We start from the raw sequence: 18,161 nt of genomic DNA, 5'->3' as shown, positions 1-18,161 counted from the left end.
AGTGAGCTGGATGGGAGAGTCTGCTTTCATTCCCTTTCTGTGCGAAATCCAGACAGTTCTTCACATACCCTCCTGGGTCTTGTCTTCTAATGATTGCTTCTAGAATTCCAGCAGCCCTCTGCCTGTGTCCTAAAACCACAGATCCTTTCAGAGAAATGGCTAACCAACCTCACTTCCTCTTGCACCACAGGTATGTATTTCACCTACAGCCATCTTTACACCGAAAGAAAAGACGTCCTCCGAGTCTTTTCTGTCAAACAGAAGAAAATGTGAGGCGGCATTCCTGCCCATCGCACAGGAGAGAAGATGGGCTGGTGGACTGAGCTGCAGCAAGTACAGCACTGGGCATCTGCTGGAGAAAGAACTTAGAAAGACAAATATGTACAGCATGAATTACTGCAGGCACCGTGGCATTCTGTTCTGCATCTACTGTGCTTTAAGAACAAATCCTCAACGGTCAGCATACCCTGTTTCACCAGGGCGCTGGGCTTCACACAAGTCACCTTTGTACTGTGCGAAGTCTGAATGTTTTCCTGTAGAGTTAATGAGAAATAGATTCAGTGGGGTACATTTAGTTGACTTGAGAAACCAACTGACTAACTTGTGCAGTCACAGCTAGCAGATTTATAGGAATGGAACATTATAAAATATCTTTAATTCTAGGGTAACATACTCTATGGACAAATGCCTTGCCCTTAGAATCATGAAAATTATATATATTTAGAAAAAATCAAACATCTTCCCATGTCTTAGCTCAAGTTGTTGTTGTGTCACAAAGTGTGCCCTCCCCCTTACAGAACTTGGTTGTCAAAACCACAGAAATTTATGTTTTAGGGTTCAGGTTTGGACATCTAAGAGCAAGATGCTAGTCCATTCAGAAATAGTAGTGTAGATGTGAACTGGAGCTCTGATCAGCCACTCTAGCAGTAACATTGCTAGTTTGAGTTATAGCTAATAGAGAGAGGAAGACAACTGGACTTCTTGGATTTGATGTTATGGTCCCTTGTCTTAGAGATGAGTATATAATATATAAAATATATATAAATATATTATACAATAATGAGTATATATTATAAACTCGTCTTTAAGACAAAGGATGGATGATCTTGAATCGAATCACAGATTATCAGAGCTGCCTCCTAATTTGTATAGTGGCAGCTTATCAGCCCTGATTTTCTGTTTCTGTTTTTTGAGATAGGGTTTCACTGTGTAGCTCTGGCTCTCCTGGAAATCACTCTGTAGATCAGGCTGGCCTCGAACTCAGAGATCTGCCCACCTCTGCCTCCCGAGTGATGGGGCTAAAGGTGTGTGCTGCCACCACCAAAATCAGCCCTGAATTTTAATGCTGTTGGGTTCCCTAATGGGGGCTTCCACTCCAGACAACTTTTTTTTTTATCAGCCCTGACCACAATCACCTAAAAGGTGATATCAGCATCTTAAAACTCTTCTACTGTCTACTCATTAATTTCAAAGCATCTTCTCCACTCCTACACCTTGTGTTTAGCAGTGCCTCTCCTTTTGTAGCTACTGCTCTCTTAGCTTGTATTGTTGCAATAAAATACTATTAAATTGAGTGATTCTGGAAATCAAAAAGCTCACTGACAAGATGTCTAGTGACAAGTGACTCTTGAGTGTGGGATGAGATAGATGCCTTGTGTGTGCTCACCTGGCAGAGGAAGGAAGCAGTCCTCCCAGGTCCCTTCCTGGGAAGGCACTGATCTCCTTCAAAGCGGCCCCTTCTTCATCCCTACTTACTTCTCAAAGCCCTGCCTCCAAATGCTTCCAGTCCAAAAGAATTCACATCTCCTAATTCACATCATAAATGCTTTTAGCAGCCCCTCGGTTACCATGGAGCTGTTACATTAGGACTGTAATATGGTTTTAGACAATCGCATAGAAACCCTCACCCGTGCCAAATGTACACTTTTCAAATCCAGTCTGTTTGGATGCTTCCGAAAGGCATAATGTAGCTTTAACCCTACACTTGGGCATTCCCAGATACTATTTGTCTTGGCAACTTGTGTTTTCAAAAGCTGACAGGAGAGGACTTGTAATAAAGACCTTCTTTATGTAGTTAAGAACAGGGTCTAAGGAAGAAGCCGCTTCTTGTGTAAGAGAAGGAAGCATTTTAAGGGAACAATGTAACTCTTATTTGGGGTCACACACAGGTAGCGGGGAGGGAGGCTATTACTCTTTCAGTGGCGTACCTTTGAGTTTAACCTTTCAACTTAGCATCTTTAGAAGTCCAACAGACAAAACCCCACATGACTCTTCCATCCATGACTGCTCAAAACAGAAAGAACTGGGAAAGAGAGGATTGGGGATTATCTTATTTCCTTCTTTTTGTAAACTTCTGTTTTCTTGTGAAGGACAGGAGGAAATATATGTTTGAGAAGAAACTGGGCTGAAATCTGAAATGTGAAGTCTAGGCAGATTCCTCCATTCTTTGGGCATCAGCAAATGTTTGGTTGCTGATTCACAGAGAAAAAGATGTCTTCAGTGCCCACTTCCTCTTTACCACTCTTGTCTCCCATGTTTTCCAAGGTACTCTGCACGCAGAAAAACCTGGTCTGCTACAGCACTCTCAAGCCTCCCAGTGCCGAAGGCCTGGTGTTTCTCGTAGCAGATGTGCACCTTCAAGTGGAAGCCAAGGTGTCTGATGCAGTAGAAATAGTTTTGCCCCATTTTAAAACAGAAAACAATGCTCTCTGTGGTGTTGCTGCAAGACTTCAAACAAGCTAAGCAGAATGAAACACCTAGTGTATTGACGATCCAGCATCCAGCAGTACATGCCAGATAACTTTCCATGTCTAGTTGGTAGGAAATATATTAATAGACCATATGGGAAGGGGAATAAGAAACTGGTATAAATTGCTAGTACTTTCTTTCTTGGTTTAAACTTATTTCCTCGTAGTCCAACCTGTAAAGAAACTATATATTTGGAAAACAGAACTAGTAGTGCTATTTTGAACTTGCCAAGTGCACTTTGGGATACAAGAAGATACATGCCACCTGTGATCAGCAGACATTCTGTAGTGTTTGTAAAGCCGCAGGCACTGTCTTTGCGTGGCAGATACAAAGGCACCTGCCTTCAGTGTCATGATTTTACTTCCTAATGATCTGCTGTATGCACATTTATATGATTAGTTGAAGACTGAGCCCCAGCTGAAGTCACAATAATTAGCCAGCATCAAAATTATAATGCTGCCTAAGTGTCTAGCCATTGCAGTAGCTGAAATCATGATGCTATCTATTTTTAGGCCACTGTTCACTCTGGAGTAGAGAGCTGTACTTAGAACAAGATTGATCTCCTGAGCAGATATTTATCCTGTTTTGCTTGTCTAACATCCTATCGTCTTTCTCCTGGGGAAACCTAGTTCAGAAGCTGCCTCCTCTGTGTCCAGGACTCCGGTCAGTACCTGACTTAGGCCTGGCCACTGAGTACATCCTACCTGCCAGGACCACATACTTGGTCACAGGCCCACACATGCCCCTCGAGTCTTCCCTGCCCTGCTTCTGCCATGCCTGTGGGCAAAAGAATCTTTTGTTACCTTGAAGTTGCTGGCAGCCACCTTGCCAAGTAGAAGGTACAATCTCCAGAGAAAGGGATCACGGCATCACAGGATTCATCAGACCAACCCTTGAATTCCTCGCTTTGTGAACTGTCAGTCTCCTTTGTGACTACTGCCATGGGCTGCTATCATTTGCACAGGAATTACACCTATTACTCACGAACCTAACCTGGGTACCAGCTGGTGTCTTGCCTAGTGGTAGTTCTCTAAGCTGTGTTTTATCAACAGGAATAAAATTTATCTAACTCACTGACTCAATGACTTCTGTGAAGCTTCTTGAAAAATGGATCAGCACACCCTCATCACTTTTATGGTTTGCTTTCATTGGCAAATCTTCCCATATACTTAAAAATAAAAGTCACACTGCACAAAACTCATAAAATTATTTTAATAGAATTTGAGGGAGAGAAAATATAACTCAGTTTTCACAAAGAAAAGAAAAAATTTACAGTGATTTCTGGCCATATAGAAATCATGTTACTTTTTCAGTTTCAAATGACTGGGTACCCAATGAGTGCATCCTTCTCCTGGCCATGAATACAATGATGTTGGTATGTAGCCACCTCTCATGACCTCTAACTTTGAGGAGCAATTCTCACCAATCTCAGACACCAGTCATAAAATGCTTTTGTTTCTCTGGTCTGCCTCCTTCAGTGTGGAATGCTGCTGTTCTTGTGACTATCACCAACCATATGCTCTGCTCCATACAGCTTTCTTCTTAAACTCTGGAAGAACTCTCAAGGACAGCAGAGTGGCTAAGAGACAAGAACACAGAGCATATCAATGCATTTGTCAGAGCTGGGCTATGTCTGACAAGGTCATTTTGATTAAAAAGGTTTCAATACAGCAAATAGGAAAATTTATAGAATTATTGATGTTTGGCATGCTAGTGATCTTGTTTTTCTTTTTCTTTTTTTTTTTAAAAAAGATTTATTTATTATTTATACAGTATTCTGCCCACATGTGTGCCTGCCCACCACAAGAAGGCACCTGATCTCATTACAGGTGGTTGTGAGCCACCATGTGGTTGCTGGGAATTGAACTTGGGACCTTCGGAAGAGCAGCTGGTGCTCTTAAACTTCTGAGCCATCTCTCCAGCCCGATCCTGGTTTTCTTAATGTCATTACTATTTATATGAAATATTCTCTCTGTAACGATTTACTTTTATACATGAGCAGGATTATCGCCATTAAATGTTTAATTAAAGAAAAGCTCTATACCTATAATAAGGCTGAGTTCTTGTGCTCAGTGGAGCAAGTGTACCTGTACTTAATGTATGTATTCCTGTTGTGTTACAGGCCTCAAGGAACAATTGAAAGTAGAGAAATTTTGAATAATACCATTTGGTAATTACTACATATTCCTTATCTTATTCTATAATATTAATATATTCAGATGCTATGTAAAATAAAAGAATGTGAAGGAATGTAGGGGACCCAGGCCATCCCAGTAAGCCAATGGCTATATAATCCGGTAAAGGTGATTCCTTAAGCCAAGTTGATTGTTTTCTTTATTGATTAAAGTTGGTAGCTTTGTAACTGAACACAGCATATGCTTGCAACAATCACCAGTCCAAACTGCCTGCAGCGCACCAACAGGGAGTCCTAGCAGCCAGTCCCGAGGAATGAATAGGGAAAATCTCTTAATCACAGCCCTGATTCCCAGTGACACTCTGTGCTGGTTTAGAATCATACTGTGGCACCGGCCTGCACCTGCATGCTTCCTGCTTGCCCTGGGTTCTTTAATAGTAAAATGTGAGTCATGCTATGACTCCAAGCTAGATAAAGCATCACGCGTGGGCCAATGGGAGGGCACTTCTCAGAGCCACGTCTTATGGCATGCAAGGGACATCAGAACTGGCTCCAGCACCTCAAGTCCCAAGTCATAGCTATCTCAGGACATGGGGGCCAATGGCCAAATCACACCCCATATCTGAGTTTAAGATTCTACAAAACTTTCAGAAAGATCTTCCACATTTGGGGTTTCCTATAGTCATAATGTGCCAGGCTGTGGAGAAGGATAAAATGATGAAAACTCTGGAAGCACTGGACAGCATGGCCAATACCTAGTTGCCCTGGTGAAATACTAAGCAGCGTCCACTATTCCTAGAAGCTGGTTTTCATGTGGGTCCCCTGGGGAGGGGAACAGAGGCTGCCTCTGACAAGGACTTTCTAGCATGCCTGTCAATCACTTCCCCCCAGCAGGGCTCCCTTCCAGGCCACTATGGTAGAGGATGTGATCAGCCCTGATGTGACTTGATGTGCCGGGATAGGTAGGTAAGGGGGGCTCCCCTTTTCTGAGGGGCAGGGAAGGGGGAACGTGGGGGAAGAGGGAAGGAGGGTGGGACCTGAAGTAGAGGAGGGAGGGGGCTACTTTTGGGATGTAAAGTGAATAAATAAATTTTTTAAAAAGAATGGGTTTAGCTGGAGATGGTAGTGCACAACTTTAATCCCAGCACTCAAGCGACAGAGGCAGGTGGAGCTCTGTGAGTTCGAGGCCAGCCTGATCTACAGAGAGAGTTCCAGGACAGCCAGGGCTATTACGCAGAGAAATCCTGTCTCAAAAAACTAAAACAACAAAAAAATGGGCTTTAGGATTTAAAAATAATGTTAAATCATGAAAGGTGAATTTAAAACTGTCTATATGCATTTTTCCAATTGTTTCACATTACAATATGCTAAAAGAGTCCTCATACACAGGGTGGAAACCATCAAATCAAACTGTCTCTGGGACTCTGGATTTCTGTTTCTTATATCTAAAATTTTCTGAATTTTACAAGTTTTAGTAATTTTACCATTATATTTAATAACATTTATCTAAAAGTTAATTTAAACAGCTCTGGCCCACCATTTTAACCCATTTTCTGACTCAAAATGCCATGGTAAGAACACTTTTTGAAACTACGTGCCCAACTATGGTCTTCCACATCACAGCCAGCAGTGGGTGGTTTTATACAACATTGGGCATAAAGCATGACGTAATACCTTTCAAAAGATCCTTGGACTTTGCTGCAAAGGCTTCATTAGGAATTTCCATGATGCTAAACAGCCAGTCAATGAACTAGGATGGAAAAGAGCACGGTCAGTGAAGTGGATCCCACTATCTGCATGAGATCAGTCAGTGCCCTGGGCCTGCACACCTGAGAAGAGCAACAGCCTTTAAGCAGCTCCTGCAGAGGCTGGAGAGGCTGAGCTGGGAAGTAAGGATAACCTGTGAGGATGGCGCGGTGCAGAGATGAGATGGACGGAGCATGCAACTCCCAACCAAAAGGCCTCACGAAATCCAAACCATGTCCTCTACTGAATATACTAAGACCTAGCGCAGACAGAGAGAGGTAGACACGGGCCCAGAGGACTTGTGTTTGCTATGGACCTAGCTGAGAGGCTCAGAGGGGCTAGTGACCTTGCCCACGGCAACTTCCTTTCTACAGCAGAGTCAAGATTGGAACTCAGCTACGCTTGGCTGCAAAGCTGTGTTCTTTGCACCGTGCTACCTCCTACTGGTTCCATACGTATTTTGTCCAAGAATGATAAGTTCATAAATTTTCCTTCCTCTGTATTATAACTTACTAGAAAATAAACAGCCACTACAAATATATACTCAATTTAGGATGTCTATCCTGTATCCAAAGTGGAACAGCGTCCCAGTGTGGAAGTACCACATTTATTTTGGTTAAAAGTAGAACACAGAATACAAAGTTTGGGGCAGCCTCCTATCGCTTATCTGATTTAAAGCCTAAAGCCTGGTTCTCAGTTCAGAAATGGCTTTAAGGATTAATGTTCATATTTCAAAATTAAGCAGCAGATTATTAGCTTAAAGTTTTCAACATCATAAAAATCCAGTTTTGGTTAAACAGGATTCAAAAAGCAATCTTCTAATCAGCTGTGTTATAGACGGACAGAGGCAGATAAAGCCCAGTGAAGGAGACAGTGTTTATTCCCATGTGTTCTGCTGAGTCTGCACAGATGAGGACTAAAGCCAAAAGCGCTTCCTATGATACTGGCTTTCCTGGTGTCGACCCACACTCCCCCTGGAACGGTCTCTGAGCCACCGCATACGTGAGCCCCCAGGCCCCTCTTCCTCTACCTTGTTTTCCACACAGCATATACCATGCTGAACCGTGAGTTTGTTTGTCTGTGTGTCCCGACTTCAAAGACTGAAGGTAAAATGTATCCTTTCTACCCAGGATCCAAGGCACATGTGCCCCCACAAATGAACGAAGATACAGGCTTTCTCTCTAGCTGCGCCCTCACCGTGAAGGAGTTGCTGCTGCTGCCCCGTGCTGTTTCTGGACAGTGTTAACCCTGAGTCTGGGCTGGCCTTGGCTATTTGGGGCTGAGTCTGAGAGCTGTTTATGTGAAACAAGCTTCATCCAACTCCCACTTGCGTCCCACAGCAGCAACTGCTGGAGACAAACACGTGGCTGCCCCGCTGGGCAGGTGGCTGGCCCCCCTCACCTTCTGTGTCTCCTCCTTCCACGGCTCTTTCTGTAGCAGCAGTAGCATGCTACTGGGAAGGAGAGTGAGAACCTCCTGCACAGCGACTCTGTGCATGGGGCTCCTGCCAAGCAAGGCTGTCGCTGGCCCCCCAGGGCCATTCTTCTGGTACCATGGCAACCAACTGGCGCTGAGGCCAAGGAGGAGGGGGGCTTCATGGTCGGCCCACGCCACCACTGCGGCTGCAAATATCAGCAGCAAGAAGTCCAAAGCCTGCTAAGACATCAGAAGCAACGTGAGATCAGATGTTTTACTCGAAGTGACACAAGTCCACAAGCAGCCTCCATCATGATGCCAGGCCATCTTCCCCTTCTCCCACCACTTCTGCTGCCCTAGAAGAGGAACTAACTACACCGACCGGCAAACTCGGTTTCCACTCAGACTGGAGAGCCTCTCCTGCCTTCCTGATTTTCCCTATGTGAGGTTGGAAGGCCCAACAGTTCCAGATTATGCCTTCAGCATTTCAAGAGAAATACAATTTATTCCTAATCATACGGAGATCTAAATACTCCCCGTATCTAGTGTTTTTAAAGAGAACAATAAACTAAGGAAGTTGCCATATGGACAAAACTGATTTTTAAAAACATGAAACATCTGATTTTATTTTTAAACAATAAAAGATTTATCTTCAGGCATTTAAAAAAATCTGTCTGGAATTCAACCTTCAGACTACATTAGATACTTGTAAAATAAATTAGACATGGTAATGGGGACACTTCCAAGATGCTGAATTACTGTAATTTCAATTATACTTTTCCAAGCTAATTTGCATGCTAAGTGTTTTAAGATTTTTTTTTGTAAGAAAGCAGAAAGTTAATAAAAGCTCAGGAAATCAGAAAAAAAAAAGAGGAAAGACCGTATCAGTTTTTAAAAAGTTTTTTTCTTAAAAAAAAAACAAAACAAAACTGTATTTCTCAGTCTATTAAGATCCTAACTGATGAATTAAAATTTTAACAATTTCAAAAAGACAACTCTTCAGACAAACGGTGCCAGATTTCAAAGAACGTATCAGTTTATACAAATTATAAATCAGCTAGGAAGAATGCCTACCCAGGAAATCAAGAAAAAGAGAGTGGAAGAGAGCTATATCTGAATTATTGGGTGTTTTTACAGCTATCTAATACTAGAAGCTTTTTCTTTGGTGTGTCAATAGGTCACACTGCAGATCTGATAAAAACCTTCTTCACATGTCACATGCAGGTGCTGACACACATTAGTGATCACATGTGACATGCAGGTGCTGACACACATCAGTGATCTGCATACACTACAGGAATCTCTTCATCCTAGGCATTTTTAGTCACATGAGCCAGAGAAGAGGCCTGCACCTGGCATTCCCCCACACGCCCTGGAGGAGGACGCTGGGGTTTTCTAGCTTCCTTCCTTCCTTCCTTCCTTCCTTCCTTCCTTCTTTTTGAGACAGCAGGGTTTCTCTGTGTAGCCTTGGCTGTCCTGGACTCACTTTGTAGACCAGGCTGGCCTTGAACTCACAGAGATCTGTCTGGCTCTGCTTCCCAAGTGCTGGGTTTACAAGTGTCTGGCTTTCTAAAAAATATTTCATAAAAGAAGGTCCTGGGTGTAACAACATGGTCTGATACTTTGCATTTGACTGTTACTTTGTTCCCTGAGCTCACTTGCTGTTTCTGACCAGCAAGCTATCACCTACCCCAAGTACTACTGTGTAGCCTTGCCTCCAAGATTATAGCCTGGCTAAATAAAAAGCCTACACCCGGGCAGGCCAGGGGCAAGAGCTGGAGCTAGGGACAGGCTTTGCGGACAGAATAATGATGGGAAGGAGAGGGGAGCGGGAAGGGACAAGAGAAAGAGAAGGAAGCAGGACTGCCATTGTTAGCATGGAGAGCCACACGGCCGGGAGGAGTTTACTCTGGATCAGCATGAAGAGAGGCAGCCCAGCCGGAAAGCAGGTGCAGGTATTTACTGGGATAGTGGATGGGAAGCAGCCACATAGGACCGATTAGAGCAATGGCATGGGGTGTTGGGCTGAGTGGCAGCAAAATAGCCTAGGGGGGTTATATCTGCCCAGCCCCAGTTAACACAAAGCTATCTAAAATCTATCACATGTCCTGTCATTGGCTAGATCAGAGCAGGGGTTCAATGTTTACTACTTGTATTGTCCTTGGTTACTGCAACAGTTTGAGCAGAACCCCCTGGGCCCCGATCCACCTGTCACAATGTTTTTTTGGTAGTTTTCTAGGACCCTCTGGATCCTTCTATTTCCCCATCTCCTATATTTCTCTTACCTAGAGTCCCAGTAGGATGTCCTCACATCCACGGTAATGTGGAGAGTGGGGACTGACTCTGACATGAACTCTGGTACCTCATATTTGACCACTTCCCCTTGGTGGGGAGGCCTGGTGTCACTCAAAGAAAGAATAAGCAGGCTACCAAGATGAGACTTGATAGCCTATGACCATATAGTGGGGGAGGAGGTCTCCCTCGGTCTTAGACCTAGGGGAGGGGAATAGGGTGAAACCAGGAGGGAGGGAGTAACAGGAGGATACAAGTGATGGGATAACAATTGAGTTGTCATCTGAATAAATTCATTAAATAAAAATAATTTTTACAAATCTATCAGATGTTTGTTTCTTTGTTTGATATCAGGCTAAATACAACCGCTGTAATAATTATAGGCTTTTGATAATGAACATTATTAGAACTTCTATTCTCTATAACATCTGGGCATCTCCAGAAACACAGTAAGAGTCATGGTTCCCTTGTGGCATCAAAGAGTTATTCCCAGTGTTACTCAAAATAAGCGGAAGACCGAGGGGGACCTCCTCCCTCACTACATGGTCACAGGGTCACAGGCTATCAAGTCTCATCTTGGTAGCCTGCTTATTCTTTCTCTGAGTGCCACCAGGTCTCCCCATCAAGGGGAAGTGGAGGAATGGGAGGATACAAGTGATGGGATAGCAATTGAGATGTAATCTGAATAAAATAATAAAATAAAAATTAAAAAAATAAGAGGAAGAAAAGCTGTGAGGATGTGCTTGATTTGGGATCTTGGATGCCCCCACAGGCCATGGCTTCCAGGCGCAGCATGCGATGAGAGAGGAGGTAGTAACTACTGGGAGGTCTGGGATGTGGGGAGAGGGGGTGCCCTGGAAAGAACTCTGAGTCTTGCTTCTAGCTGCTCAGCAATGCACTTACTCCATCATGCGTCACTTCACCACAGGTGGAGAGTACGGGAGCAATGGATCTTGGGCTAGAACTCCAAAACTGTGAGCCAAGAACGGTTTCCCTTTGTAAGCTGATGGCCTCAGGTGTTTGTCACAACAGTGAAGAGCTGGGCTACACAGCCTTCTTTGGGGGAAAGAGGATGTAAGTTTTACAGTTTATAGGAAATCCCTGGCTTCTGCAGATCATACCTCATCAAGAGCCACATCCTGAGCAGAGCCTGAGTGGTGAGCAATGTTTCTCATATAGCCCATCAGCTCCAAGAGCCACTCCAGTCTCTTCAACACACCTGAAACAAAAACATGGGCATTTTCTTATATTACAGGTCAGCAATAACCATCCTGACCAAAGCAGGATGCAGGTGGGGGGGGGGGCAGCTTTAAGGTACAGTTCTGGAAATGTCGCTGCGCATGATAGAGTTTACACTGTTCACATCAGGAACCTCTTTTAGCCTTTATTGTTTCAGTGAACCCTACTCCAAGGGAACCTCCCTCCCCAATAGTGATATAACACATTTATTGGAGGTTTTTTTCTCTGAAAACTGAACACATCAGGAGAAATCTGGAATGCAACTAGGCAATAATGTTGAATCTCAGGTAGTTAGCTGTGCCTTCCTGTCCCCAATACAGTCGAGGAATCAGAAGACTGTCCCAAAGACATACAAAGTGGAAAGACACAGTCGGAACTTAGTGTCTGTATCCGTGCGGGTCTGGAGCAATGGTTCTCAATCTTTCCAACGCTGCGGCTCTTTCATACAGTTCCCCATGTGGTGGTGGCCCCAACCATAAAGTCACTTTGTTTCTACTTCATAACTGTAAGTTTGCTGTTATGGGTCACAATCTCAATATCTGATATGCAGGATATCAGAGATGTGACCCCCATGAAAGGGTTGTGTGACCCTCAAAGGGGTTGCAACCCACAGGCTGAGAATCATTGGTAGGCCAGCAGACCAAAAATAATATGAAAATCATCAAAAGGATTCATCCCTATATCCAAAAAATGGATGGTATGAGCTATGTTCATTATCCATCGAAGGCACTGTTGTCTGGGGTAAGGCCAAACCTGCGTCAGCAAACAAGCTAGCTTCTAAGTTGAGGAGAAACAGGCGGCTGGAGCGGGACAGCAGCAAGCGTTCCTGTCCTCACCTGTGTTGGCATGGCTCACAATGCGGGCCTGATACAAGGTGTGCAGGATCATCCAGGCCAGAGTCTCCTTCTCATGGTGCCGCACTGCAGCGGCGAGCAGATCCGTTAGGCTCATCAAGGGGAGGCGTCCTTGCGAGACTAAGTACAACTTGACAAAGGCAGCCTTTTCTATGTTGTCCTAGGGGGGCGGAAAGCCAGGCGTGCAGTCATTAGTAAGTTAACTGAAATGCCAACAGAGCCTCAAGGCAGAGGCAACCAGGAAGGGTGGGCTTGACACTGCTTCCTCAAACACTAAAGCTGCTTGTTCCCCGTAGCACAGAGCCTGGCTGCCTGTGCCACACCCGGATGCACATGCGGCAGAGGTCTGCAGTGCCGCATCCCTTTTCATGGAAACTGTGTTTGGAGGTAAGCAAGTAAGCACACACAATAATAATGCAGCGCATACTATACTCACCACATTCCAGATGCCGGTCTAAACACTTAATATGTACTTACTGCAGCACTTTTCAAAATGTGACACACACAATTCTGGGACTCCCGAGGCCCTTTGAGGGGCTCTGTGAGGTCAAGAGTAGTCTAAGTCCACCAAGCTATTTTCAATGCCATTGCATTTTTAATGCCACTTAATTTTTAAAATCCATTTATGAGGAGCTAGAGAGGTAGCTCAGTGGTTAATAGTATTTGCGACTCTACCAGAGGACGCTGTTTCAATCCCCAGCACCCCCACAGTGCTTTACAGCCATCTGTAGCTCCAGTCCCAGGTACACAACACTCCTCTGGCCTCCATAGGCACCAGGCAGGCATGTAATACCCAGACATACACGCAGACAAAGCACCTATACACATCATAAGTACATAAGTAAACTGAAAAGCCAGTTATATTAAAATATTAATTTAAATATTAAAAAATATCCATTCAGAATTCTATGTTAGAAACGGGTGGGCGGGGCTAGGGGGAGCACAAGGGTTTCAGCTGTGTGCCTCAGTGTCACAGTTGTGTCAAGGAGATACACTGGTAAGGTGGAATTGATAACTAAAATAGTTCTATATATGGGGCACTGTTCCCTTGAAAGAATGATGACAGGCTATGGCTGTTTTATCTGCCTTCTAAACAGACTAGTTTATTTTAAAACTTACGGAAATGATCCTATCACATCAAGAGAAGAACTTCATAGTATTTGTTGCCAATAACTAAATTTAACTCTAATAAAAAATAGATTTTCAGGAAAAATTTGCCTACTTCTTTGTGCTTGACAGCTTCCCAACGTAAGGAGCACTTTTCTGATAAGATTTCTAATGATCATAACAAATATGATGTTTTAATAGTATATAATAAAACGTAGCACCATTCGGAAGACTTTCAAAACTTGACGGGCCAACATTTCCGAATGGCTATCAAAGAGCTGACATTCAAAACAAACCAATGGGTTTTAATGTCAGAGTAGTCAACTACCGTGGCGTGGTTCTGGCATCTACAATGCAAATTATTTTGAAGAAACTGCCTATTGTTGAGTTTTGTTCGAGTATCATGGAAGAGTGTGATGAGAAGTAGCTACTGAATTCTTGCTTTAAGCTCGTACTGTCCCAGGTACTTATTATGGACTAAGTGACTCAACTCTGAAGACAACCCTAAGGGGTAGGCACCATTGTTCCCATTTTACAGGCAGGGAAACTAAGAGGTTATATAACCTAACTAAGGTCACGCAGGCAACTAAGGACGAGCGGTTCATGGTACTAGGTGTATGCAGGGTTATATTCAAATAAGCATGCCGATTGGGATGTATCTATGCTAAAGGATTCAGTGCTTACTTATAACTCCAACTTCACAAAGCATTTTGTACTTATTTGCTTGTTCATCACGTGACTGGGTCTGAGGGTTACTTGTCAATTATCTTATGTCTGGACTAACAGTTCTTGTTTTTCAAATGAGCACCTTTCTGCACCACAAAGGACAATATCCAGTTCAAGAAAACAAAAGTGAGAACAGAACTATTTGTTTATGCCTTCAAAACACCAGCAAGTTCTTTGGTCAGAATATTCCTATTTTTGTGGGTATTACCTTGAAGACATTGTCCTGTTCTTATTTTTGCCCATAGGTGACACAAAATGTTCTTGACAAAGTGTAAGAAATTGTGTTAAAATGTTATTCACCCACTTATCCCTCCAGGCAGCCCTGTATTAAACACCAAGCATACCACCAGACTGGCTACCAGACCTCGCCCTAAAATTATCCAATAACAAGTTTGATGTAAAACAACATTACGCCAAAAGGATATTGTAAGCAACTCTCCACATGTAATTCCTGAGTGAATAATGGAAATATGTACAGAATTACACATTATTACCTTAGTGATCTGGCAGAGCTGATTGGCACTTTCGTCTGTCATCTCTGAGAGGCACTTGGCTACACTGATGTATAGCTCGAGATCATTTCTCTGGTAAAGATACATCTCAAACATGTCAAAATACAATGGAGGGCAAGAATATCATCTATTAATATTGTGGTGAGCTATTCGACATATTTATCCCTAATAATAGTAACTGATGAGATTATAATGCTAACCAAACCAAAACATAGTGGGACTTTCAGATCTGCCAGTGGTATAGATAATGACCCAGAGGCTTTTTAATATTTTAAAGCTTAGGCCTTTCAGCTGGACAGGCTCCCAGTCACCATCCAGACTTGACTGACTAATCCTGGCACTGTGCCCCTCCACGTGGCCAGCTCTACTCCTCTGTTCACATCTGTCCGGTCTCCTCCATATTCACAGGCGAATCTTTCGCCTTTGCTTTCTTCTCCCAGTGTGTGTGTGTGTGTCTGTCTCTCTGTCTCCTCTGTATCTCTGTGTCTGTGTCTGTGTCTCTGTCTCTCTCTCAAAAGTTCTACCCTCCACTTCCTGCCCAGATATTGGCCATCAGCTCTTTTTTTTTCAACCAATAGGCAAGTGAGGAAAGAAGAATATTTACAAAAAGACCGGTGATGGGCCATAGAAATAACAATACCAGGATCGGACTAGCACTTGGCTCTCTGCTGGCTCAGCAGTCAGCAATGGAACATACAGAGGCACGCCTTCACACAAGGCACCCCAACACATCTGGCCAGGCTTTCACAATTTAAGAACTTCTCTATTGCTCTGCAGGTTTGTTTGGCTGTGCTTTTTTCTCGCTATCAGAATTCCATTATTCTAACCGGATTTTTAAATTAACCTTTTTGTGAGGCTCCAGTGTAGAAGTGTGCTGAGGGAGGGGAAGGGCCTATATAAGGCCATGCAACAGAAAGTGTACATAAATAAGACAAGGTCACCACAGCGCACTGGATAGGGTACCTTTCTGTGCTTGCTCATCTTTGGCAGGCTTCTGGTACAGCACTGGTTAACTTACCTCTAAGCTTGCTTAAAACTTTGCTTCTAAACACTCAGCCTCAGTTTAGATCTTGGAAACAAACACACTCCTAGTGAAGACTGCGGTTATTTCTTGCTAGCCTTCCTACCCATAGTCTTGAAACAGTCCCCAGCCTGCCTTTGCCAAAATGCCTTTAAAGAAGCCCTAGCATAAACTGTCAGGAATGTAAATGTTTTTTGCTCTTTACCCGAATCCTATTTGGCAGAAGGTCAAAAATTCTCCCAGTAGCATCGCAGAGCAGACTCCAGAGGTGGTGGGAAGGGCTGGGCAGTTTCATGGCCTGGCTCAGGCCCTGTAAGGCACTTGGGCACAACTCTGGGTGGCAAGGTGGGGAAGCGTCCTTAAAAACTGCCACCATCAGGTTTTCAACAAAGCTTTGTATCTGTTCATCAGAGACGTGCTTTACCCACAGCGGCAGAGACACCAGGAGGTATTTCTTAATATTCAGCTGGAAAGGAAACAGAAGAGGCCAGACATAAACAAGTCAGTCTCAGCTCAAAGTCTGTAGGTCACCACTGAGTTGGTGAGCAGAGCGAGTAAAAGCTCTGGGTTAACGTCTTTCTCCGTGTTCCCATGGCTTCACAGTCCAAAGGACACTTGTGATTGTGGCTGTTTCAGTTACTTCTGATCCAGGATGACACATGCTCCTGTAGTATCTGTCACTCAATTGAACAGCTGAATAGTTTAAACCCTTTCAAAGATGGGGACAAAATGCTATTTCTGAAAGTATGTCACATTTGCTACTTCGGATTTTTTCATATTGTTTTGACTTTTATGTGTATGTGTGTGTGTGGTATAAGTACATGTGTCTGTACATACATATGGGTGTGCAGTTGTGCAGGTGCGTTCATGGAGTATGTGTGCATGCAAGAGTGCAAGGAGGCTAGTGGTCAACATCATGTGTCTTTCTCAGCCACTCTCCATCTTACTTTTTGAGACAGGTTTCTCACTTAGCACAGAGCTTACTAATTGGAGAGGCCAGTTGGCCAATGAGCCTTATGGATCACCTGTCTCCACTTTCCCAACACTAGTGTTACACACTCAACCTTTGCACGGATCTCCAGCATCCAAGTAGAAGTTTTCATACTTACACGGAAAACATTTTACCAGCTTCTCTAATTCAGTTTTAAAACCATATTCTCCAGCAAGAGATAGTGTCAATCAATCTATTCAACTACTCTGCTTAATTTTTTTTCCCGATACATGGTTTATCTGTGTAGCCTTAGATGTCTTGGACTCACTTTGTAGACCAAGCTGGCCTCAAACTCACAGAGATCTGCCTGCTCCTGCCTCCCAGAGTGCTGGGATTACAGGCATGTGTCGCTGTGTCCAGCTTACTCCTCTGCTTAATTTAAACCTTAGATCTTTCCGGACATGGAAATAAAATGCTAGTTCTGAAAGTATGCCATAGTTGCTATTCGGGCTGTTTGTTTGTTTCTGTGGTGTGCATGCGCTGTATGCATGCATGTGTGCAGGTACACATACGCTCAGACTGTGGATCAATGGCGGCATCACCCACAAGCCCAGCAATGCAGCTGCGCTCTGCGAAGACGGCGCCTGAGTCACGGCAATCTCCAGGCATAGTTGCTGTATGTCCTCACCTAAAAGAGAAGGAAGGAAAATCATTTCTGTAATATAATGCTCAGTTCCCTGACTCAAGTGCAGGGTTCAGTGTCTGAATCAAGCCATCTGCTAGGGTCACTTTTGCACACACCAGAATCTACCAACCAAATGGTGCTGCGAGACTTTTGAGTGAGGAGGCAAAGAACATGTCCAGTGGAATCACAGTCCTAACTATTGGCACTGTCAAGGGCCTTAACTATCTGGGGAAATCTCTCTAACAACATCTGGAGAAATCTGGACACTTGAATATTACTTAAAAAATAAGAAAACACCAGCTGCAAATCTCTTAGCACCTTTCCCCTTCTTTTCCACCATGTGTTCAGCCCACAAGAAACTTTCTTCTAGTGTGCCAAGTTAAAATTTTGCCAACTTGACACATATTTGAGTTACATGACAAGAAGAAATCTCTACTGGAAAACTGCCTCTTACCAAGGTGCCCTGTAGGTAAGTCTGTGGAGGCATCTTCTTGATTAGTTATTTATGTGGGCGGGCCCAGCTTACGGTGGGCAGTGCCACCCCTGGTCAGGTTACCCTGGGTAGCATAAGAAAGCAAGCTAAGTAACCCACGGGGACAAAGTCGTAAGCAGGGCTCCTCTGACCTCGTTTTGTTCCTAACTCCAGGTTCCTGCCTTGAGTTCCCTCAGTGATAGACATAAATACAGATAAGCAACTAAGATTGCTCAGACCTTTTGGAGCTCAGAAGTTCATGAATGAGCGAGAGAGGC

At 43.8% G+C, this 18,161-nt stretch overlaps 2 protein-coding genes across 5 annotated transcripts in view; one reads left to right on the top strand and one right to left on the bottom strand.

Moving 5' to 3' along the window:
• Nucleotides 1–1,573, top strand: part of HACD4 (3-hydroxyacyl-CoA dehydratase 4) — a 30,484-nt gene extending 28,911 nt beyond the window's left edge. For both annotated transcript variants that reach the window (XM_084773612.1, XM_084773611.1), the window contains exon 7: nucleotides 191–1,573. In XM_084773612.1, the coding sequence (XP_084629738.1) occupies nucleotides 191–273 (83 nt within the window). In that variant the 3' untranslated portion in view covers nucleotides 274–1,573. The remainder of the gene's footprint in view (nucleotides 1–190) is intronic.
• Nucleotides 1,574–3,942: 2,369 nt separating this feature from the next.
• The window catches only part of FOCAD (focadhesin), a 301,056-nt gene continuing 286,837 nt past the window's right edge, over nucleotides 3,943–18,161 (bottom strand). For 2 of the 3 annotated variants that reach the window (XM_084773534.1, XM_084773536.1), the window contains 8 exons: nucleotides 17,299–17,414; nucleotides 16,001–16,261; nucleotides 14,757–14,846; nucleotides 12,412–12,589; nucleotides 11,458–11,555; nucleotides 8,030–8,284; nucleotides 6,557–6,632; nucleotides 3,943–4,327 (listed from right to left, as the gene is read on the bottom strand). In XM_084773534.1, coding sequence (XP_084629660.1) covers nucleotides 4,254–4,327; nucleotides 6,557–6,632; nucleotides 8,030–8,284; nucleotides 11,458–11,555; nucleotides 12,412–12,589; nucleotides 14,757–14,846; nucleotides 16,001–16,261; nucleotides 17,299–17,414 — 1,148 coding nt within the window. In that variant the 3' untranslated portion in view covers nucleotides 3,943–4,253. The remainder of the gene's footprint in view (nucleotides 4,328–6,556; nucleotides 6,633–8,029; nucleotides 8,285–11,457; nucleotides 11,556–12,411; nucleotides 12,590–14,756; nucleotides 14,847–16,000; nucleotides 16,262–17,298; nucleotides 17,415–18,161) is intronic. The other variant, XM_084773535.1, reaches the window with a different exon arrangement.

This window comes from Acomys minous, assembly GCF_964271855.1.
Source record: "Acomys minous genome assembly, chromosome: 1".
NCBI classification, from domain to species: Eukaryota; Metazoa; Chordata; class Mammalia; order Rodentia; family Muridae; genus Acomys; species Acomys minous.
This window is presented reverse-complemented; position numbering and strand designations above follow the sequence as displayed.